The sequence below is a fragment of the Ursus americanus genome, chromosome 28, assembly GCF_024610735.1.
Source record: "Ursus americanus isolate L20-20 chromosome 28, mUrsAme1.1.p, whole genome shotgun sequence".
In the NCBI taxonomy this organism is placed as follows: Eukaryota; Metazoa; Chordata; class Mammalia; order Carnivora; family Ursidae; genus Ursus; species Ursus americanus.
Window position 1 is genome coordinate 29,106,461 of NC_142154.1, and position 23,988 is coordinate 29,130,448.

Below are 23,988 nucleotides of genomic sequence, written 5' to 3' on the forward strand. Positions count from 1 at the left end.
GCTAAAGACCCGTATTTTGAAAAACAATGGACTAGAAAATGTTTAAAATATCTGTAGTTCCTGAGATGCTGTAATTAACGCAAAGTGGAAAATGTGTCCTTTTTCTCTCCTTAATAGCCAGAGGAGCAGGGGTGCTAGAGTTATAAATTCCCCCAGAACAACAGGAAAGGACATTCAAATTGGTATCTCAAAGGAATATAGGGATAGTGTGTCAGAATTTTAGCAAGGCATTTGTTAAGTCTTTTATGATGACGTGGTGGGTGAGATAGGGCAATTTGCCAGATTGTGGTAAAATTGGATGGAATCCTGGTTTTGAGCATCAGTGTCTGGAGGGGTTTGATTTGTGGATACAACTTACAGCTGGGATTCTGGTGAGTTGAGGCTATATCACGTTCTTTATGTATTGCAAGCCTTATCTGGAAGGTGTGCTTACCAGATTTGTTGCCTTTGTGAAGTGAAGAGAGAAAATATTATCAGGTTAATCTCAAGATTTGTCCAATGCAGTTTAATGAAATGGAAGGGTCATATACATGTGAGAAATTTCAGTTGGGTCCAAAAAGGCAATTATACCAGCTAATGAAGGTAGAGATGTGACTTAGAGGGGCTTCAAGTGGAGTCTCAGTCATCTGGATCAGTGATGTGGTTAGAATTGAGGTGACCTGCGGTAGTAGATTACATTAGGAGAGTGTAGAATCTAGAAGAAGAAAGGAAGGTTGACCCCAGCGCTGGTTGGCTCTGTCCTGGAGTGTTAGGTTTATGCCTGGATACTCTACAAGAGTAAGTTAATGTGGGGGTAGAAGTTTAAAGGAGTTGGAATTTGTCATATTTTCAAAAATAATTTTTTATTGGTTGTCTGAAAATACGGTGGAGTTGTTTTGGCATGAATGATTCTTTTTCCCTTGTTACTCAGGTCTTAAAACATGTTTTTAGTGTTCAGAACATTAGAAAATCTATGTATGCCACCTTAAGTTGTCATTTGAAATTTTTCATCATAAATTTAAGTAGTTTAAATAGTTTAGGATGTCATTTTTGACATGTAAATATTGACTTAAAAAAAAATAAATACAAAGGGCGCCTGGGTGGCTCACTCGATTAAGTGTCTGCCTTCGACTCAGGTCATGATCCCAGGGTCCTGGGATGGAGCCCTTAGATCAGGCTCCCTGCTTGGTGGGGAGACTGCTTCTCTCTCTCCTTCTGCTGCTCCCCCTGCTTGTGCTTGAGCGCTTTCTATCTTTGTTAAATAAATATCTTTAAATAAAAAAATAAATACAAAATAAATACAAAGTTATCTAAATACACAATTTGATGTTTTTATTTAATTTTATTTTTGAAGTAGCTCCATACGCAATGTGGTGCTTGAACTCACAACCCCAAGATCAAGAGCCACATGCTCTACTGACTGACTCAGCCAGGTGCCCCTTAATGTTTTTAAAGTGTGCAAATAACCTTTTCTATATTAAAAAAGCCGTCTTAAGATATGTATAAGATATGGGGCGCCTGGGTGGCACAGCGGTTGAGCGTCTGCCTTCGGCTCAGGGCGTGATCCCCGCGTTATGGGATCGAGCCCCACATCAGGCTCCTCTGCTATGAGCCTGCTTCTTCCTCTCCCACTCCCCCTGCTTGTGTTCCCTCTCTCGCTGGCTGTCTCTATGTCTGTTGAATAAATAAAATCTTTAAAAAAAAAAAAAGATATGTATAAGATATGTAGACGTGGTGTATTACATTACTTGAATTTTGAATGTTAAACCAATCTTGTGTTCCTGGAATGAACCCCACTTAGTCATGGTGTATATATTTTTAATATGTTGCTGAATTTAATTTGCTAATATTTTGTTAAGGATTTTCATGTCTGTGTTCATGAGGGATACTGAAGTTTTCTTATGATGTCTTTGGCTTTAGTATCAGAGTGATAGTACCTTCATAAAATGAGTTGGGAGATGTTACTTTCTTTTATTTTCTGAAAGAGTTTGTGTAGCATTTCTTATTTTTCTATGTTTGATAGAATTTACCAGTGAAGTCTTCTGGGCCTGGGCTTTTCTTTGTGGGAAGATTTTTAATTAGTAATTCAGTTTGTTTCTTTCTTTTTTTTTTTTTTTTAAGACTTTATTTATTTGACAGACAGAGAGGAGCACACAAGCAGGGGGAGCAGCAGGCAGAGAGGAAGAGGGAGAAGCAGGCTCTCTGATGAGCAGGGAGCCAGATGCAGGGCTGGATTCCAGGACCCCAGGTTTATGACCTGACTCAAAGGCAGATGCTTAACCGACTGAGCCAGCCAGGCACCCTGCCCCCCACCTTTTAAAAATTTGTTTATTTATAATCTCTATACCCAATATGGGGCCCAAGCTCTGGACCTCAGGATCGAGAGTCACATGCTCTACCCACTGAGCCAGCCAGGCACCCCACTAATTCAGTTTCTTTACTTGATACAGGTCTATCCAGATTTTCTGTTCTTGAGTCACTTTTGGTGATTTGTATTATACTGGGGATTTGTCTATTTCATATTTTTCCTTTTTTAAAAGATTTATTTATTTTAGAGAATGTGAGAGTATAGGAGTGGGAGAGGGAGAGCTTGAGTGGACTCCACATTGAGCTCAGGGGCTTGATCTCACAACCCCAGCCAAAATCAGCAGTCCAAGGCTCAACCGACTGAGCCACTGAGGCACTCCCAAGTGTGGTTGTGTTCTAATAAACCTTGATTGGTAGTGGGCCCTATTTGGCTCATGGGCTGTAGTTTTCGGACTTATGTCCTAAAGTAATAAATTTTATGGTTGAAAATCTTTTGATAATCCAATTACGTGGGCTGATCAGGTTTATGAAAGAGTGTGGAAACTGATTCCCTTGCTTTTTTATCTTTGTGTACCCCTAAAGGTATGTGTGTTTCAGTTGGAGATTGGGATTTCATTTCCAAGATGTAGAGAATTTGTTTTTGTAGTTCCATTTTTGTAGTTTTGTTTGGGTGAGAATGGAGGTGGCCCTCACATTATGATTTTCTAGGGCCATAACTCAAGTCCTTTATCTGGTCAATATTTCTGCTAAAAGGAGACATTTGAAATAAAATTTACTAATGATAGAAACTATGTAGATTATCTCATTTAATCTCAACAATGGTCGTGTGAGGTTGTGGTATAGTTGGTATAATAGCCATTTTATAGTTGAGACAGTTGAGACTCAGATTAGGGTAATTTGCTCAGGTCAGCGCTGGTAAATGGTGAAGTCCAGAAGTGAATCTGGGCCTGTGATGTCTGACTTAAGAAGTCCATGCCCTTTTCACTATGCTGCTTTTTATGGAAGATCTGGAATTAGTACTAGGATTGTACTGGATGTTTTTTTAAGGTCTCTGCCATTCCCAAGATTTTGATTAAACAGCTTTCCAGATAATTGTGTGGAAAAATACCTAGTTTTTCAGAAGTCTGTAACTAACCACTTACTCATGTACAGCTGTTGATTATAGCCGTCCTTAGTGGACCAGAGCTTTTCCTTGGATCTGAACGGTGTGCGTTGTCTGATGTGGCAGATGAAATGGAAGTTGATTGGTCTGTAATTGGCAAGTTATTCATTTGTAGTTTATGAATTATTTTGGCAACTGCCTCAGTTGCATTGTGGGTAGAAGATCATTTAGGGCTACCCCACTTTGTTATCTAAAGGCTTCTTATGGGTCGCCTGGGTGGCTCAGTCGGTTAAGTGTCTGCCTTCGGCTCAGGTCGTGGTCTCAGGGTCCTGGGATCGAGTCCCACATCGGACTCCCTGCTCAGCAGAGAGTCTGCTTCTCTCTCTCTCTCTCTCTCTCTCTCTCTCTCGCTCTCTCTGACCCTCCTCCCCGCTTGTCCCGCCGCCAACCCTCTCTCTCTCTCAAAAAAAAAAAAAACAGCATTTTTTTTTTTAAAGGCTTCTTAAGAGAGAAATGATACAGAGAAGTCTCATCCTTAATGGGGAAATATTGATAGTTTAGCATTTGGGCAGAATAGTCCATACATACTCTAGGACCTCCTGTGTAATATGGCCAGCATAAATGGGTACATTTGTTCCCCACAAAGACAAATTCAGAAATGTTTAATTCTTTATTCATGATAGCCCCCCAAACTGGAAATAACCCAGCTGTCTGTCACCAGTAGGATGGGTTTATACATTGAGGCATCGTTAGAGGACAGTATGTAGCCATGAGAAGGAACGAACTGTTGATACATGCAGCAACAAGGATGAATCTCACTGGTATAATATTGAGCAAAAGAAGCCAAACATTTTTAAAAACGTTTATGATTCCATTTACATGAAGTTCGAAAACAGGCTAAACTTCTCTTTTGTGTTAGATATCAGAATAATGGCTACCTTTGTGGGGACACACTGGAACCTTTCGGGGTGTTTCGAATAGTCTATGTCTTGAATTAGGTGGTGGTTATGTGGGTGAATTGGTATGCAAAAATTCATTCAGCTGTACACTTAAAATACGTAGACTTATATATATTATACCTTGATGGAAAAGTAGAAAGTAAAAGGCATCAAAGATTGGTCTCCTTGTGGCTCCTAGATCTCCTGCTTTAGCTGTTGCTCTTCTTTTGACATGAAGGTGTTAGTGCTATCATTGGTGAAGGCCCTTCCTTAGTGTGTTCATTTGATTAGGAACCCAGATGGTGGCACTCACTTGTTTTAGATTCACCGTTTGCAGTTAATAGAGGAGTTTTCTTTATAGAATAAACCTTTTTGATGAGTTTTGAATAATGCATTAATGTTGTATTTTACACAGAAGGAAGTTTCTGATAATAAAAAGAAAGGGCAATTTGTTACATGTTGAGTAGTTACTTTTTAAAAAGTTTCTATTGTAGAACTGGCAGTCCACATTTTGAAACTATTAAAAAGTCTACTCAGTTATTAACACTATAAACTTGAACATACAACATCAGTGTCTTTTAAAATTATAGTTGACATACAGTGTTTTTAAATTATAGTTGACATACAATGTTATATTTGTTTCAAGTGTACAACTCAGTGATTTGACAATTCTGTACATCACACTATGCTCACCATGGTGAGTATAGGTACCGTCTGTCACCATACACTGTTGTTACAGTATTATTATTATTATTATTATTATTAAGATTTTATTTATTTTATTTGACAGAGACAGGGAACACAAGCAGGGGGAGTGGGAGAGGGAGAAGCAGGCTTCCTGATGAGCAGTGTTTGTATACCACATCTTATATATTCATCTGTCAGTGTGCACTTAGGTTCATTTCCATTTCTTGGCTATGGTAAATAATGCTGCAGTGATATAGGGGTGCATATATCTTTTTGTTTTTTTAAGATTTTATTTATTTTGAGAGAGAGAGAAAGCACAAACAGAAGGAGGGGCAGAGGGAGAAGCAGGCTCCCTGCTGAGCAGGGATCCTGACGTGGGGCTGATTCCAGGACCCTGGGATCATGACCTGAGCCTAAGGCAGACACTTAACCAACTGAGCCACCCAGGTGCCCTGTATGGTATTTCTACTTTTAATTTTTTAGGAACTTCCATACTGTTTTCCACGGTGGTTGCACCAGTTTACATCCCCACCAACTGCATGAGGGTTCTCTTTTCTCCATATCCTTTGTTGTTTCTTGTCTTTTTCATACTGGTTATTTTGACAGGTGTGATATGATACCTCATTGTAGTTTTGATTTGTATTTCCCTGATGATTAGTGATGTTGAGCATCTTTTTTCAGGGGTTGGCCATCTGTATGTCTTCTTTGGAAAAATGTCTTTTCAGGTCCTTTGGCCATCTTTAATCAGATTATTTGTATTTGTTGTGTAAGTTCTTTACATATTTTGGATATTAAACCCTTATTGGATATATCATTTGCAAATGTTTTCTCCCATTAGTAGGCTACCTTTTCCTTTTGTTGGTTTCCTTTCCTGTGCAGAAGCTTTTTATTTTGGTTCAACATCAGTGCCTTTTTTTTTTTTTTTTTTAAGAGAGAGAGAAAGCACGCATGAATGTGGGGAGGGGCAGAGGGAGAGGGCCTGGCAGACTCCCCGCTGAGTGTGGAACCTGATGCAGGGCTCCATCCCAGGACCCCAAGATCATGACCTGAGCCAAAGTCACACTTAACCAATTGAGCTACCCAGGTGCCCCTTATCATTAGTCTTAAAGATGCATGTTGAATGAGGAAGAAATAAAAGTCTTTTTCACATCTGATTAATTACTGATATTCAAAAAAATTCTTGTTATTACAGGTGTCATTCTGCATCTATCTAATACAAGCATTAGAGTAGGATTATGATGGAGTATAAGTGATAGGAAAGGAAATTCATACTTTTCTGATAGTAGACAAAGTCTTGTTAAAACATGGGAAATAAGCCTAAAGTGTGTGTATTTTGTGCCTTTTACCATCATCAGTGTTGTGGAAATTGTGTTGCATTGGAAATTCACCTGATCTTGAATTCTTATATTGATAATTATTGCAGCTAAATGATGAGTATGTAGGGTTCATTATGCTGTTCTGTCTACATTTGTGTATGTTTGAAATTTTTTATAAAATGTAAAAAAAAAAATCTTACGATTGAGCCCGCTAATACATTCTTTTGTGTTCTGTCCGCCTAGTTTTCTGATACGGCTTAGTTAGATCACAGGAAAATAACCTGAGTTTTCTCTTTAGGTTTTTGTGTTTGATGGGTGAAACTCTTTTTTCCCCCCACAAGCGTGTTTATTTTTCCTTCGTTAGACCTCTATATTTTATGTAGGTATGTTTCTTTTTTTAAAAAAATAATTTGAGAGAGAGCAAGAGAGAGGGGGCAGGGGGAGAGAGAATCTGCGCTGAGCGCAGAGCCCCATTTGGGGCTTGATCTCAGAACCTCAAGATCATGACCTGAGCTGAAACCAAAGGTCTGAAGCTTAACCGACTGAGTCACCCAGGTGCCCCTTATGTAGGTATATTTCTGAAATTGATATTTGAAGACAGCGTGAAATGCTATTCTATTTCTTTTTTTATTTTTCATGGAGAACCCTAAGCAATATTTCATTTTGTATTTAATATTGTATGTTATGTGTTTATGCTTGTGTACTATTTCCTGACTTCCTTCTGTGTGTAGGGCAGTGTTAGATTCTGTATCTTACACAGGATTTTGCATAGAGTATGCTTAAAGGGTATTATGATTTTAGAACCATTTCCAAGAAGAGCCACGACATTTAGGTATAAATAGATACTCTAGATTTTCAGTGATTAACTTCTGTCAGATTTATTACATGTAGTTCATTCATTGATTGGATAAATATTTGAGTTCCTTTTTCATTGTAGGCACTCTGTTGGCTGAACAAGACAAGGTTCCTTGCCTTCATGAAGCTTACATTTTAGTGGGGTGATACAACATAAACCGAAAAGATAATTCATGTAGTGATGAATTTTGAGATCATAACAGAAGGTGAGGTGTTGAAGAGTGATGGGGAGTAGGGACATTAGATTGGGGTAGCCAGGGAAGGCCTCCTTGGGCTGGTTACGTTTTAGCAGATACCAGAAAGACAAGATAGAACTAGCTATTCATAGAGTTTTGTTGTAGCGTCTTTTTTTTTCCTTTTTGTTGAGTAGTGTTCTGTTGTATAATACCATGATTTGTTCAGTCTCTTCTCCTTTTCCCAGTTCTCCTGATTTTGTGAATAAAGCTGCTTTGTACATTTGTGTACAAGTTCTTTTGTGAATATGTTTTCATTTTTCTTGGGCAAATTCTGGGGATGAAAATTTGGGTCATAAGTGTGTGTTTAATATTATAAGAAACTGCTAAACTCTTTTCCAAAGTTGTATCATTTTACACTGTCAGCAATGTATGGGGGTTCCAGTTGCTCCACATCACACACATTTGGTATTACCCTACCAGCCATTTTAATTTTAAACCATTTGTAGTGGATGTAAAATGGTATCTTACAGTGTTTTCCCCAACTTAATGATTTTTTGTTGTTGTAAAATACATCTGAAAGTTACCGTTTTTAAGTGTGCCGTTCAGTGACGTTGAGTACACTCACGTTGTTGTGCCACCATCACCACCATCCGGCTCCAGAACTTTTTCAGGCTCCCAAAGTGAAATTCTGTACCCATTAAACAATAATTTACCATTCCCTGTTCACACCATTCCCTGTTCCCCAAGCTGTGGCAGCCACCTTCTACTTTCTGTCTCTGGGATAGAGTAGTCTCTTGTGATGAGTAGACTCTTGACTACTCTAGGAACCTCATGCAAGTGGACTCATACACGATTTGTGCTTTCATGTCTGGCTTATTTATTTCACTTCTCATAATGTCTTCAAGATTCATCTCTGCTGTAACATATTATCAGAACTTCTTTTTAAGACTGAATGATATTCCACTGTATGTGTTTGCCACATTTTATTTATCCATTCATCTATCGTGGACATATGAGTTGTTTAATTTGCATTGGCCTGGTAATTAATGATGTTGAGCAGCCCTTCCTATGTTTCTTCGTCATTCAGATAATTTCTGTTGCTCATTTTTAAAAAAATGTTTCCTTTTTATTGCTGATTTGTAAATATTCCTTATGTATTCTGGTTATAAGTCCTTTATCAGATATATTGATTGTGTTTTCTCCTTGACTTGCTTGACCTTCTTTTTCCCCCTCTTGTTTTGGGATGGTAAGAGAAGAGGGCAGAAACTTCTTTTTGCTTCTTGAAGTACTTCGCTTGGCTGCCTGGGAGGTAGCCTCCATTGAAGTGATTTTGGGATGTGGCTAGGTTATGTGGAATACCTTCCTAAATATTTTATTATATTACCATTATTTCATTATTTATTATTTATTTACTTTTTTTGTGGGGCGGGGGAGAGACAGAGGTGGGGGGAGAGGGAGAGAGAGACTCTTAGCAGGGGTCCCAGTGTGGGGCTCAGTGTCACAACCCTGAGATCATGACCTAAGCTGAAATCAAGAGTCAGATGCTTAACTGATTGAGTCACCCAGGTGCCCCCAATATTTGTGCTTCTTATTTCTTGTTCTATTGCACTGAGTAGAACTTTTAAATTTTGATGAAATCTATTCATCAGATTTTTTTCTTTTACAATTAGTACTTATTTGTGTTTTCTCTAAGAAAGCTGTCTCCCCCAAGGTCACTAAGATACTCCAATTTTTGTTTTCCTAGTAGCTTAAGTTTTAGCTTTTATGTTTAGATAGTTTGTTTCAAATCGATTTTTTGTGTCTGATGTGGGATAGGAATAGGAGGTTGTTTTTCCTCATATATGTCCAGTTCTAGCACCATTTATTGAAAAATACTTGGATTTCTTCATTGATTTATCTTGGTGCCTTGATCAGTAGTCAGTGTGGGTCTGTTTCTGGACTGTGTTCTATTCCATTGATCTATTTGCCTATCCTTGCACCAACACCATACTGATTTCTTTCTTAAGATTTTATTTGCAGGGGAAGGGCAGGGAGAGGGACAAGCCGACTGTGCTGAGTGCAGAGCCTGGCTTGGGGCTCAACCTCATGACGCCTAGATCCTGACCTCAGCCAAAACCAAGAGTTGGCTGCCCAAATGACTGAGCCACCCAGGTGCCCCAACACCACACTGATTTCTGTAGCTTTATAACAAATCTTGAAATAAAGTGGTATAAAACATCTAGCCTTGTTTTATATTCTCATGATTATTTTGGCTATTCTAAGTATTTTGCATTTCCATATACATTTTAAAACCAGTTTTTCAGTTTCTTCTAAAGACCAGCTGGGATTTTTATTGATGTCTGCGTTTGGCCCATAGATCAATTTGGGGAGAATCGACAACATTGAGCTCTTTGATTTATGTAGGTGGTGCATCTCTTCATTTATTTCGGTCTTTTAATTTTTCTCAGGGGCCTTTTGTAGTTTTCATTATAGAAGTTCTGCACATTTTTCATTAGATTTATTCTTAAGTACTTTATGTTTTTTAATACAATTATAAGTAGTATTTTAAAATTTCAGTTTCAGGGCACCTGTGTGGCTCGGTTGGGCATCTGCCTTTGGCTCAGGTTGTGGTCCTGGGGTCCTGGGTTCCAGTCCTGCGTTGGATTCCTTGCTCAGCGGCAGTCTGCTTCTCCCTCTGCCCCTTCCCCTGCTTGCGCTGTCACTTGCTATCTCTTTCTCAAATAAATAAAATCTTTAAAAAAATTTCATCTTCAGTGTTTTTGTTGCTTTTGTAAAGATTATAGTTTATTTTAGCTTGTATCCTATGACTTGCTAAATTAGTTTATTGTAGTAGGATTTTTTTTATTTGGTACATTTCTTAGGGTTTTCTACATATACAGTCAGTCATATGGCTTAAAATTAAGACATTTTTAGTTCTTCCTTTCCAGCATTTGTGTTGCTTTTTTTTTTTTTTTTAAGATTTTATTTATTTATTTGAGAGTGAGAGAGCAGAGTGTGTGGTGAGGGGCAGAGGGAGAAGCAGACTCCCTGCTGAACATTGTTTTTTTTTTTTTAATTAAAGTTTTTACTTGAGATAATTGTAGATTCGTATGCACTTGTAAGGAATAATACAGGAAGATTCCATATACCCCTCCCAGTTTTCCTCATTGATAACATTTTCAAAACCTGTAATACAGTGTCGCTACCAAGATATTGACATTAATGTGGTCAAGGTACAGAATATTCCCATTTGTACAAGGATCCCTCATGTTGCCCCTTTTATAGCCATCCTCATTTCCCTCCTGTCTCCACCCCTCCCTGAACCCTGGGAACCACTCATCTCCATGTCTGTAGTTTGTCATTTCAAGAATGTTAACACAGATTGAATCATACAGAATGTAACTTTGGGGGTTGGCTTTTTAACTTTTTCTCCATGGTATGGGTGTACCACAGTTCGTTTAACCATTCAGCCATCGAAGGTCATCTCGGTTTCTAGTTTGGGGCTGTTTGTGTAACTTAAGTCTTCCTTTCTCTGGAATAAATGACCAGTGGTGCAGTTGCTGATCATGTAGTAGTTGCAAGTTTATATATTTTTTTATAGATTGCCAAATTGTTTACCAAAATGGCTACATGAGCAATGTATGAAAAATCCGTTTTTTCCACTTCCTTTCCAGGACTTGGTATTGTCACTATTTTTTTTTAAGCCACTCTGGTGGGTGTGTAGTGATACCTCACGGTAGTTTTAATGTGCATTTCCCTAATGGTTAATGACATTGAACATCTTTGCATGTGCTTGCTTGCTGTCTGTATATCTTCTAGGTTGAAATGTCTTTGTGTTTTTTTACCTTTTTTTTTATTGGATTGTTTGGTTTTTTTACTACTGGGTTTTGAGAGTTCTTTATATATTCTAGATATTAGTCCTTTGTCTTTTCCAGATATGTGGTTTGCAGATATTTTTTTCCCAGCCTGTGGCTTGTGTTTTTTTTTTCCCTCCTAACAGGGTCTTTTGCAGAACAAAAGTTTTTAGTTTGCGAGAACTCCAGTGTATCAGTTTGTGTTTTTATAGATTATGCTTTTGGTGTCTAAGAACCTTTTGCCTCACCCTAGATCTTGAAGGTTTCTATTATGTTTTCCCTTAAAGTTTTATGGTTTGACATACTACATTTAAGTCTATAAGCATTTTTAGTAAATGTGTAAATTATGAGACTTAGGTCAAGGTTTGTTTTTTACTGATGGATACCCGTTTGCTCCAGCACCATTTGTAAAAGCTGTGTTACCTTTGTGGAATTACTTTTGCACTTTGTCAAAATCAGTTCGGGGCCTATTTTGTGTGGGTCTATTTCTGGGTTTTCTATCCTATTCCCTTGATTTATATATCTGTCCTCCCACATAGTCTTGATTACTATACATATAATAAGTATTGAAATTGGGTAGACTGATTTCCTCCCATTTTCTTGTCAAAATTGATTTAGCTATAAATAGTTTGTATGATTTGATGTCTGGGTAAATGTTATCTTTACTACTTGTTCTTTAAAGCAATTATAAAATTATGGTATTCATTAATATGCATGCTCCTTCTGAAAAAAGGTAAAAAAAATTTTTTTTAATTCCAGTGTAGTTAACATACAGTGTTATCTTACTTTGAGGTGTACAGTATAGTGATTCAGCACTATACATAGTGCCCATGAAGATGAGTGTACTCTTAATCCCCTTCACCTGTGTCACCCATCTTCCACCCACCTCTTTTTTGGTAACCATCTGTTCTCTATAGTTAAGAGCCTGTTTTTTATTTGATCTCTTCCCCCCCTTTCCTTGTTTGTTTTTTTAAATTGCGTATATGATTGAAATCATAAGGTATTTGTCTTTCTCCAACTGGCTTATCTTTTTTTTTTTTTAAGATTTTACTTATTTATTAGAGAAATGGGGTGGGGGGGCCAAGGGAGAGGGACAAGCAGACTCCCCGCTGAACAGGGAGCCGGACGTGGGCCTTGATCCCAGGACTTCGGGATCGTCACCTGAGCTGAAGGCAGACACTTAACCAACTGAGCCAACCAGGCGCCCCATGACTGGTTTATTTTGGTTAGCATTATACATTCTAGCTCCATCCATGTTTTTGCAAATAGCACGATTTCATTCTTTTTTTATGGCTGAGTAATATTCCATTGTGTGTGTGTGTGTGTGTGTGTGTGTGTGTATGTATGTGTATACACCATATCTGTTCTTTGAATAAATACCCAGTAGTGCAATTACTGGATCATAGGGTAGTGCTATTTTTTAATTTTTTGAGGAACCTCCATGCTGTTTTCCATAGTGGCTGTACCAGTTTGCATTCCCATCAAAAGTTTTATTTTTTATACTTTATTACTTCAATTAAGGATGTGACAGAATATGCAAGGTTTTTTTTTTTTTTTTTTTTTTTTAAGATTTATGTGTTGGGGCACCTGGGTTGCTCAGTCAGTTAAGCGTCTGCCTTTGGCTCAGGTCATGATGATCCCAGGATTGGGATAGAGCGTGGCTTCGTGCTCCCTGCTCAGTGGGGAGTCTGCTTCTCCCTTTCCCTTTGCCCCACCCCGCAGTCTTGCTCTCTCTCTCTCTCTTTCAAATCTTTAAAAAAAATAAAAAGATTTATGTATTAGTGTGCATGCACATGGAGGGGGGGCAGGCAGGGAGGGTTAGAGGGAGAAGGAGAGAAAGAATCCCAAGCAGACTCCTCACTGAGTGCAGGGCCCTATCTCATGACCGTGGGTTCTCCCACAACCCCGAGATCATGACCTGAGCCGAAATCATGACCTGAGCCGAAATCAAGAGTCAGATGCTTAATGGACTGAGTCACCCAGCACGCTCAGAATATGTATTATTAAGCAACACCTGGTTCAGAGCCTGACATAATATTTGCTGAATTTAATGAAAAGTTTGTCTGTTTCTCAAGATTTGCATGGCTCCTTCTCTCTACAGTGGTCTTATATCAGAAACATGGCTACGGATTGGCTGGGCAGTATTGTGTCCATCAACTGTGGAGATAGCTTGGGGGTCTATCAGGGAAGAGTGTCAGCAGTGGATCAGATCAGCCAGACCATTTCTCTCACCCGGCCTTTCCACAATGGAGTGAAGTGCCTCGTGCCAGAAGTCACCTTCAGGTGAGTGTCCTTACTGATTTCTTCAAATCCAGTCTGGTGGTCTGTGGAGCTTGAATCTAGGTCCATTTGCCAATATTCTCTTGCATAGGACTGCTTTTGAGTAGTGTCTTGTCAAGGGTGAGATTTTGCAGTTTTTTTTTTTTTTAAAGATTTTATTAATTTGACAGAGAGAGAGGGAACACAAGCAGGGGGAATGGGAGAGGGAAAAGCAGGCTTCCCACTGAGCAGGGGTCCTGATGCGGGGCTCAATCTGAGGACCCTGGGATCACGACCAGAGCCGAAGGCAGACACTTAACTAACTGAGCCGCCCAGGTGCCCCAGATTTTGCAGTCCTAATGCTTATAGCCTAGCTGCTGTTTCAGTATAGACTTTGTGTCGTAATTAACTTTCAGCTAATGAATTAGGGTTTGTGAAACCCTTTTTATCTCTGGCAAGCACTCAATATTCATATTTAAATGGGTCAAATTCAGAATAATCTTTCTATTTTCTTAGGCTTTTATTATTTGTGTTTTCTTATACTAAGGCCTTTTCTGATCCCCCCCCCCACACACACATAAATTGTATCTCTCTTTGTAGATTTGTATTATAATTTGTCTCCAGAAGTGCACTGTCGCCAGTAACTGATGTCCTTAGTTACAGGAACGTATGTTTCTTAGTGATTGTCTGCGGATCGCAAGTTCAGTTGTCTTCCTATCCCTGTTTTCACCAGTTTGTCACAGAATCTCCCACTTCTAGATTAAAATGGCAACAACAACAAAACTGTCAGACAAGAGCTTCCTTGACTTCCTGAACAATACCTTCACTTAATCTTTTCTGTAGGAGTATCCATTCTTAATGTCTTACCCCTTCTGAATGAAGTCTCAATAGAAGACATACCCCCTTTGTGTTCAGGACTACCCTTATCCCATATGCTTTATATACTACTCTTTTCTGTCTCCTTCGACATCATTCTCTGTCTGTTTTGTGCCTTCATTTTCAACCTTCATACCTTGTTTTCCTCTTTGTATTCTAATGTGCCCAGCCTTCCCCACAGTTCACACCCTCCTGCACACCCACACCCACCTACACACACGTGCACACCCACACACCTGCCACACCTTGCGTTTGCCATTACATGCTGCCTGGTCATTTCCCTTCTCTTTATACCCACAGTTCTTTTCAGAGCAAACTGGTCTGTTTTCATTCCCTTTGTGGCCTCATTCTCTAGTCCTTCCTTACCCCCACCATTATCTTTTTTCTAACTTTATCAATCTTGCTGAACTAGCTCTTGCCCAAGTTACGAATGACCTAATAGCTAAATTCAGTGGCATTGTCTTAATGCTAACCTTATTCAGATGCTCCCTAAGTGTTGAAGTGCCCTCTTTAATTTCTCTGTCATCCCTTTGGGTTTTCTTTCCATGTATTCCTCCATTCCTTTATATCCCCCCGGCACCACATTCCTTTTCTTCTACTCACTTTTTAAGATTGGTTTATTCAACTTTTATTTTTGATTCTTTTCTTAGTCTGCAATCTCCCTAGACTATTTCATGTGTGTACTTCTTACACATTAATGAGACTCCAAATCTTTAATTAAGACCCATTATCTGAGCCCCAGACACTTATTTTGTGTATTGGCCATTTCCAGGTAGATATCCCAGAAAGTATTTTACATTTAAGATTTTCAAAGCTGGACTCATTATGTCCCCTGCAGGTTTATTCTTCTAAAGGTCTGCCCTTAATTGGTGGCTAATGACATCTTTCCAAGTTAGAAACTTAGAATCAGTGTAAATCCTTCTTTTTCTTTGTTCCTCATGTTCAGTTGGTCACCAAACCCTATGGATTCCAAATGTCTCTTGGGTTCATCCTCTCCTCTCCCTTTGCATTGTCACTTGTCCTGTTCATCCCCTCTAATTTCTTGCCTGATCTCCTAATGGGTGTTCTTCCCTCTAGTTTTTCCCCACCTTCTCTAAGCCACTAGAAAAATCTAATGTGATTATGATCTAGCCCCTGATTATCTCCACAGCTTTACCTCTTGGTGGCCCTCCACAAGCATCTTTCCTGTTGGTAACACCATGACATTGGCACTTCCTCAAGTGGGCCACATTTTCTCAATCTCTGAGCCTTGCTCTGTGATGCCCCTCTCCCTACTATACTCTGCTGGGCCAACTCTTATTTTCCTTCCCCACACAGGTTTTGCTTAAATGTAACATCCATCTCTGCCAAAGTAACTTACGTATTTTGCTTTTGGGTTCTCTGGTCCCCTATACACACCTCTGTTATAGTATTTAACACTTTTCATTGTCAACTTTTCCACTGACCAGACTGTTCCTTTTGGGCATGTGTTGCTTTTCATCTCTACTCCATCCCTAGCACAGGGCTTACCATATAGTAAGTACTGTATATATGCTTACCCAGTGACAAAGTGAGTGAATGAATGAAGAAAAGAAAGCCATTGGGCATTCTGGAGATCTAAGATGCTGGTGATAGTTTCGTGATTAACAATTGGTCTCTTTAAAGGCCAGTGCTGTCCATTGACTGTTGGTGCCTGAGCCTTGTCTTTAAGTACTCTATCACCTTTCCTCCCTTTTGTGTCTGATACTTGAATGAAATGGAGCCCTGCCATTAAGAGGTACAGATTTCCAGTTACAAGTAAGTTATAGGGTTGTAAAGTACAGCATAAGGAATACAGTTATTAATATAAAATAACTTTATATGGTGACAGATGGTCACTTGACTTATTGTGGTGATCATTTCACAGTATATATAAATATCAGATCACCACGTTGTACACCTGGAACTAATATCATATTGTATGTCAACTATACTTGAGTTAGAGAAAAAAACACAGCTCTGCAAAAATGTAGCTGGTTGCTGTTGATCCCAGTTGCATCATTTTTATTACGGTTAGGGTGTGCGTGTGTGTGTTTTACACCGCCTGTATTATTTTTTAATGCGGTAAGATATCCTTAACATAAAATTCACCATTTTAACCATTTTTCAGTGTACAATTCAGTGGCATTAAGTACGTTCACATAATGTGCAACCATCACCACTCTCCATCTCCAGAACTTTTCCATGCTCCCACACTGACACTTCATACCCCGTAAACACTATAATCCCCCTTCCTCTAGCCCTAATAACCATTTTTTTACTTTCTTTTGCTATGAATTTGACTATTCTAGATATCTCATATAAGTGGGATCATTTAATAATTGTCCCTTTGTGATGGCTTATTTTACTTAGCAGTAGTGTCTTCAGGGTTCATCCATGTTGTAGCACGTGTCAGAATTTCCCTCCTTTTAAAGGTTGAGTAAATATTTCACTGTATGTCTGTACCATATTTTGTTTATCCATTCATCTTAGGGGGACATTTATCCATTCATGAAGGGGATACTTGGGTTTGCATCTTTTGGCTGTTGTCAAGTATGCTGCTATGCACATTGGTTGTGACACTATTACAGTTTTGAGACTTGGACTCTTTTGTGTATTTCAGGGCAGGTGACATTACAGAATTAAAAATTCTGGAGATACCAGGTCCTGGAGAAAACCAGCATTTTGGAGACCTTCATCAGACAGAATTAGGCCCATCTGGTGTTGGGTACCAAGTGGGTATCAATCAGAATGGCATGGGCAAGCTGGTGAAGAAGCCAGCCTCTTCCAGCAGTGCCCCTCAGAATATCCCTAAGAGGACAGATGTGAAGAGTCAGGATGTTGCCGTTTCCCCACAGCAGCAGCAGTGCTCAAAGAGCTATGTGGACAGGCACACGGAGTCCCTGAGTCAGTCCAAAAGTTTCCGCCGTCGGCACAACTCTTGTAAGTTGGATTAAGTTGATGTTTCTTCTTAACCTTGTGTTTCATGGCTATGAGCCCTTATCCACTGCTGTTCTTTAAACAGCTTCTTTATTACCCTCATAAAAAAGGATGCTGGCAGAGCTTCACAAAAATGCAGCATGATTGTCTTATTAAGCGAGGCTGGTCTTTCAGGATATTAAGGGGAAGAAAATAAGCTGTTAGAGACTCACACCAGCTCCCTGCCCTCTCCCTCCACTTAACTTCCTTTAAGAAAAGTCAGTGACCTGCCTGGAGTTCACATAGACGAAAGCCGTTATTGTCTTTAATTTGGTCACTGACGGAGGTGGTGATGTTTGAGTTGAGCCTGCACTTGGCTGTTCCGGGGGATTCTTGAACAACTTGTGATTTGGCTTCCATCCTCAAGAAGAGAGGAAGGGACTGGCTTACACGTCCCTGTGATCAGTTTCTGACAGACTACAATTTTAAATTTGCTGTATTCCCTGTCCTTACTGACACATCAAGGAGAAAATGCACAGGTGTATTGGTTGCCCAGTTTTGTTTGGCACTAACAAATTGTTGAATACCATTTACTCACTATGGAACCGTAGGTAATTCACTAGAATCTGGTATGCTCTTTAACATATTCACTAGAATAGTGTTATAAAAGTGAATTATAACAGATTCGCTGGAATCTGTGTTAGGGGCCAACATTTTTAAGTTTTGAAAATGCCTTGGTTTTGTGAGTAAGCTGTTGAAATTTTGGAAATTAAAAAAAAATGTATTTCTAGACATTTTCCTTCATTACTTAAGTGCTGTCTGAATTGGGGCGCCTAAGTGGCTCAGTCAGTTAAGCATCTGCTTTTGGCTCAGGTCATGATCCCAAGGTCCTGAGATCGAGCTCTGCTTTAGGCTTCCCACTCAGTGGGGAGTCTGCTTCTCCTTCTCCCCTCCTCGCCCCCCCCCCACCGGCTTGTGTGCGCGCACTCCCTCTCTCTCTCTCTCTCTCTCTCAAATAAATGAATAAAATCTTAAAAAAAAAAAAAGTAACTGTCCGAATTGACAACAGTTGAAAACCGGAGACTGAAATTGAATTGTTACTTCTGTATCCTTTGAAAAAAATGTAGAATGCTTCGGTAGAAAATTAATTCTTTCCATTTCGACCATCACCCTCTCTGCTTTACTCTCCCTTTTTAAATTTGTTAACATTTATTTATTTATTTTAGAGAATTCGCGCATGCGCGTGTATGCAGGAGGGGGGAGCAGAGGGAGAGGGAGAGAGAAAATCTTAAGCAGGCTTCATGCCCAGTGTGCACACCCTGAGATCATGACCTGACCTGAACAGAAACCAAGAGTCGGGTGCTCAACCGACTGAGCCACCCAGGTGCCCCTACTCTCACTTTAAAAAGCCCTTTTTGAAAACCTGGACTTGTTTGTTTAAGGTTCAAATATTTAAGCAGTTTATAGTGTCTCTTGTGCTTGAAGACAACCTTCATTAGCAATTTTTTCCTACATATTTTTTCCTCCTGTTATTAACGTCTTACATTATTACTAAGGTAGATTTGTTACAATTAATGAACCATTGTTGATGCATTATTATTAATTAAAGTCTGTGTTTCATTCTGATTACCTAAGTGTTTCTCTGCTGTTCTTGTTAGAGGCTTCTGTCCAGCGCACCACCTTAAATTTAGTAGTCACATCTCCTTTTGCCTCCGACGGTTCCTCAGACTGATTTGTGATTTTGGTGGCCTAGACTATTTTGATGAGTACTGGTCAGGTATTTTGTAGACTATCCCTCAATTGGTGTTCGATGTTTTTCTCATGATTAGATTGGGGTTATGTGTTTGGGGGAGGAAGACCACAGCGGTAAGTTATTTTCATCACATTGTATTAAGGGTATGTAATATCAGCATGGTTTATGACTTGATGTTGACCTTGACATCCGGGCTGAGGGAGTGTGTGTGTGTCACATTTCTCTTCTGTAGAGGTCTTCCCACCCCCTTCCATATTGGAAGGAGGTCTCTGTGTGCAGCCCACACCTGAGGAGTAGAAAGATAGGCAGGGTATCTGCATAAATCGTTTGGAATTCTTCTACGCCAGAGATTTGTCTCTTCTCCCTTGTATATTCAGTTATTTATTTTTTATCAGTATGGACTCATAGGTATTTATCTTATACTTTGGGTTATAATTCATCACTGCTTTATTTTAGTGCTCAAATTGTTTCCATTTTGGCCACTGGTAGCTGTTTCAGTTAGCTCCTGTCTTCCTTTGACATTTCCTTCCCCATTCTCATGGGTGGGTTTTTCCCTAGTACTTCTGTACTTTCTGGCACCACAAGATGTTCCAGGTGTATCTTCTCTATTTCCTACCCTAGCCCTAGAATCAACCGTGTCTCTAGGGAGCCCTGTTTCTTTTATTGCAGAAAGGTATTACAAGTCACTATCTGGGTGCTAGGTGTGCTCATTGCTACTGGTGTTGCCTTTTCGGCTGACAGAGCAGGGACATAGATATCTGTATACTTGTCCAGTGTATATACATGTATCTATTATTATTTTACTGTGTAACTTTCTGTACTATATTAAGCTAAATGTGAGTTCATACTGATGTCCCCAACTCGAATCCATTACCACATTGCATCATTCTAGGTGCCTCCTTTTTTTGTGTTACTTCTCACTCTAACAGTGAGAGACACCTCTCCTACCATCTGCCATCCATTGGCTTAAATTATTCCATTCTACTACACAGGTAGAGCACTATTAGAATTACCAACCTGGACCTACACTCCCTTCGTTGACTTGTTTTATACATTTGTAACAAATTGTTTTGTCGCCTTCTGTCCATCCTGGGATCCTCCCACCTCCTCAAAGATATTTTTAAAATTTCCATACATTAAGCTTATTTTTTTTTAAAGATTTTATTTATTTATTTGAGAGAGAGAGCACGAGCTGGGGAAAGAGCAGAGGGAGAGGGAGAAGCAGACTCCCTGCTGAGCAGGGAGCCTGATGTGGGATCAGTCCCAGAACTCCACCCTGGGACTCCAGGATCATGACCTGAGCCGAAGGCAGACGCTTAACCAACTGAGTCACCCAGGTGCCCCCTGGGCTTATTTGTGCTCTTAAGTTCTGTGGGTTTTAACAAATACAGTGCCTTGTATCCATCATTACAGTATCGTACAGAATCCCTGTTTCACCAGTTCAGTCCTTCGCCTTTTTCCTCCATGACCTCTCTCCCACCTCAGCAACTACTGATCTTTTCACCACCTTTTCTAGTTTTGCCTTTTCCAGAATAACACATAATTAAAATCATGCAGTATGTAGTCTTTCGAGACTGGCTTCTTTCACTTAACAATGTGCGTTTAAGATTTATTCATGTCTTGGGCGCCTGGGTGGCTCAGTTGTTAAGCATCTGCCTTCGGCTCAGGGCGTGATCCCGGCGTTCCGGGATCGAGTCCCACATCGGGTTCCTCCGCTGGGAGCCTGCTTCTTCCTCTCCCACTCCCCTGCTGTGTTCCCTCTCTCGCTGGCTGGCTGTCTGTCAAAATAAATAAAATCTTTAAAAAAAATTTATTCATGTCTTTTTGTGGCTTGATAACTCATTTCCTTTTATTAGTGAATAATATTCCACTGTATGGATGTGTCAGAGTTTGTCTATTTACCTATTGACGGGCATCTTAGTTGCTTCCAACTTTGGTGATTATGAATAAAACTGATATAAACATTTGTGTGTGGGTTTTGTGTGGACATAAGTTGTCAGATCAGTTGGGTAAATACCTAGGAGCGTGATTGCTGGATGTTATGGTAAGACTATCTTTTTCTAGTTTTTTTTTTCCCCTTAACAACAATTATACCAACTCCCTTGAAAGAGTGCAGTTAAGTTCAAAACAGGTAATTTATTTGATCCTTAATAAGTCACTCTGGTAAAAAAGTGGGATCACTCTCAGAAGCATCCCCTGGTTGATGCTGCTTTGGCTTTTGCTGGTTAGTCTGTTCCCGAGGTTATTTAAGTGCACATAAATAAGGTCAAGAGATCATGGCAGTAAAATGTTCTCATTCAGAGAACTTCTTTTGAATCCAGATTAGCGTGGAAAATGTCTGTGGCTTGGGAATTTGTTACGAGATGTGGCTCAGAATTGGGTCTGTGATAGACGGTAGAGTCGCCTTTATTCATTTGTTCAGTGAACCCTGTAAGATGAGTAGAAGGGTCTGCCAGAGACTCTTCATTTTATGTGGCATTTTAAGGATTCCAAGAAAATAGGTTGGTTTCTTCCCACCGTAGTTGTGATGTAGATTATCAGTGTTTTTCTCATCAATGAATGAAGAAATGGAGATTAAGTATTTTTCTCATTAGAGATATATAAATAGAATTTTCTCTGGTATATGTGCATTGATATTGAGACTAGTAGATTGATAAAGCTATAGGAATATAATCTCTCTGGCTTTTAGGGTTCTTTCAAGGTTAGTGATGAGTTGTTGAGAATTTGTTGGTTCTGGTTACCTAATCCAACACTGATGAGAGATTTAGCACAAGCAGATTTTAATCTCTTCTTTAGGTTATGTGTATATTTGGGGTGGTTATAGAGGATAGTTCCTGTGACATTGGTCATTGAACTGACCACTGAGAATATTTGTCAAGTAGATGAATGGAACGTGAGTGCTGGGGAGTAGAGGGAAACCATTTGAGACCAGCTAAGGATACAGGTCTGTGTATTGTTTGTTCAGTGTAACAGTGATCCCACCACCTGAGGTTAGAAAGTTTTTATGGTCCTAGAGGTCCTACTGTGACTTAACCTCCTTGGGTGTGCTTCATCCAACAGGCTTGAAAACCCTGGTGCTGCTGCTGGAGCCCAAGAAGTTGACTGATTACTAAGGCCTGGAATTGGGGGAGTTGAAAAGAAGGTCCCAGATGTTCTCAGTCACTTCCTCATGAAGCCCGTTGAGTCTGACATTAAAACATTTGCAATCTGACCTTCAGGTGCCCTTTAGCTTGCTAACTGCAGGACAAAGTTCCCCTTTACAATATGTGTGTGACAAAAACCAATAAATAAGTGGCAGTGAGGGTTACCCAACAATGGATTTGTTGTAAGTTATCCTGGCCAAAGGGCTTTTGTGTCAAAGGCTGGCAGCAAAATGGCACAGGAAGGCGGCCAGCCTCTAGTCTTAACACATTCTTGGCCCTTGTAATTGAAAGGCAAAGAAATCTGTGAAGCACTGTTTATCTTTTTCAAGGGAAGTGCTTTTCTCCCTTAGTGGCCAAAGGCCATTTTAAATACAGAGCTGGGCCCTTTGGGCTGAGTAAGCCGAGTCCTGAGACCGCTTATTCACCCAGGACCTCCCAATATTTGTATTAAAGTATGAGGAAAAGGAAGAATAAGAGACAACTGAGCATATTGGCCTGCCTTTCATTTACTTTATGTCGTCTTACCTTTTTCTTGCTGACCCATGATGTCAGTATTTCCTCTTGGGTATTTTTTTCACTGTCTACTTTCCTGACAGTATTTGGAACATAGCTGGCCCTAAGTGTGCATTTGTCAAGCGAGTGAATGTCAGACCTGTCTTCAGAGAGAGCGTGAGGAGAAGTACCCGATACCTTCTAAAGGCACAACTCTGGTTTGGTTGCAAGTGCTGTTTGTAGAGTCTTCAGGCCGAGCCAAAATGGCTTCCCATTTTGCTGCTTTTACCCTGTCTTCTCTTAAATTGATGACTTGCTTGTCCTCATCTGTCATTGTGGTAGATCCGGGATAGTTCGTTGTCAGTTCCTGCAGGGCACAGCTGAACTCCTTTCCTCTGAAGCCTGTGCCTTATGCTCACTCTTGTAATATTGTTGACAACTTCATCTTCCTGTCCTTTTCAGTCACGCACAGTTTTGATAGCTCCCTTTCTTTCCCATGGTTAATCTCAAGTTGCCTTTTCTTTTGTGACCTCTTTAAGACTCTTTTGTTGTTTGTTGGGGGTGTTTTTGGTTTGTGTGTGTGTGTGTGTGTGTGTTTTGATATGGCTTTTTTATTAATTCAAAGATTTGTGTATTGGTGGTGGGCTGGGCATAGAATTGGGTGACAGGTCTGAATGACATGGTTCTGGCCTCTGTTGCCTTGCAGCGCCCTTGGGGAGTTAGAGTAAGAACACAGATAACTGCAGAACAAAGTAGGTGGTCTAGGGCAAGTGCCAGCTGAACGGTACCCACACTGCTGCAGGCCGGCAGATGGGGGTGGTCTTTCAGCTGCAGTGATCAAGGTGGTGTGTGCGGGCTGAGTCTGTAACAATAAAAGTGAGAAATAGCTTAAAAGCTCATCAGTGGGTATGGTATAGATCAACAGGGTATAATCTATAAAAAATCATATAAAAAGATTTGGAGAAATCTTTCATGAAACAGAAATAAGCTCCTAAGCAAGAAAGCAAGGTGTAACATTTTGTGCAATGGATGCATATTTTTGACTAAAAGGAAACATGTCAAAATGTGAAGTGAGTATCTGCAATTTTCTATATATTTTATGCATTACTGTGAACATGTTAACAAAAAGTTTTTAAAAAAGGAATGCTTGTTTCCTGTTCCTTTTGAATTCCTTATTAGCGTTGTACTGTACTGAGGAGGTTTTTTGCCTTTGCCCTATATGCTCATTTTCTAGATGTGATTCTTTGCTCGTTCTTTCGACTTCGCCTAGGTCTATCAGAGTTATATGGTTTCCCTACTCTTGTTTCCACAGATAGCGTGGAATTTGGAGTCTGACAGCTCAGAGTTCAAATCCTA

The 23,988-nt window shown here is 39.8% G+C and overlaps 1 protein-coding gene across 1 annotated transcript in view; it reads left to right on the top strand.

The window, feature by feature from the left end:
* The window catches only part of EDC3 (enhancer of mRNA decapping 3), a 56,523-nt gene that overhangs the window by 1,322 nt on the left and 31,213 nt on the right, over positions 1-23,988 (top strand). The window contains exons 2-3 of the mRNA XM_045795202.2: positions 13,295-13,476; positions 16,949-17,268. Coding sequence (XP_045651158.1) covers positions 13,313-13,476; positions 16,949-17,268 — 484 coding nt within the window. The 5' untranslated portion in view covers positions 13,295-13,312. The remainder of the gene's footprint in view (positions 1-13,294; positions 13,477-16,948; positions 17,269-23,988) is intronic.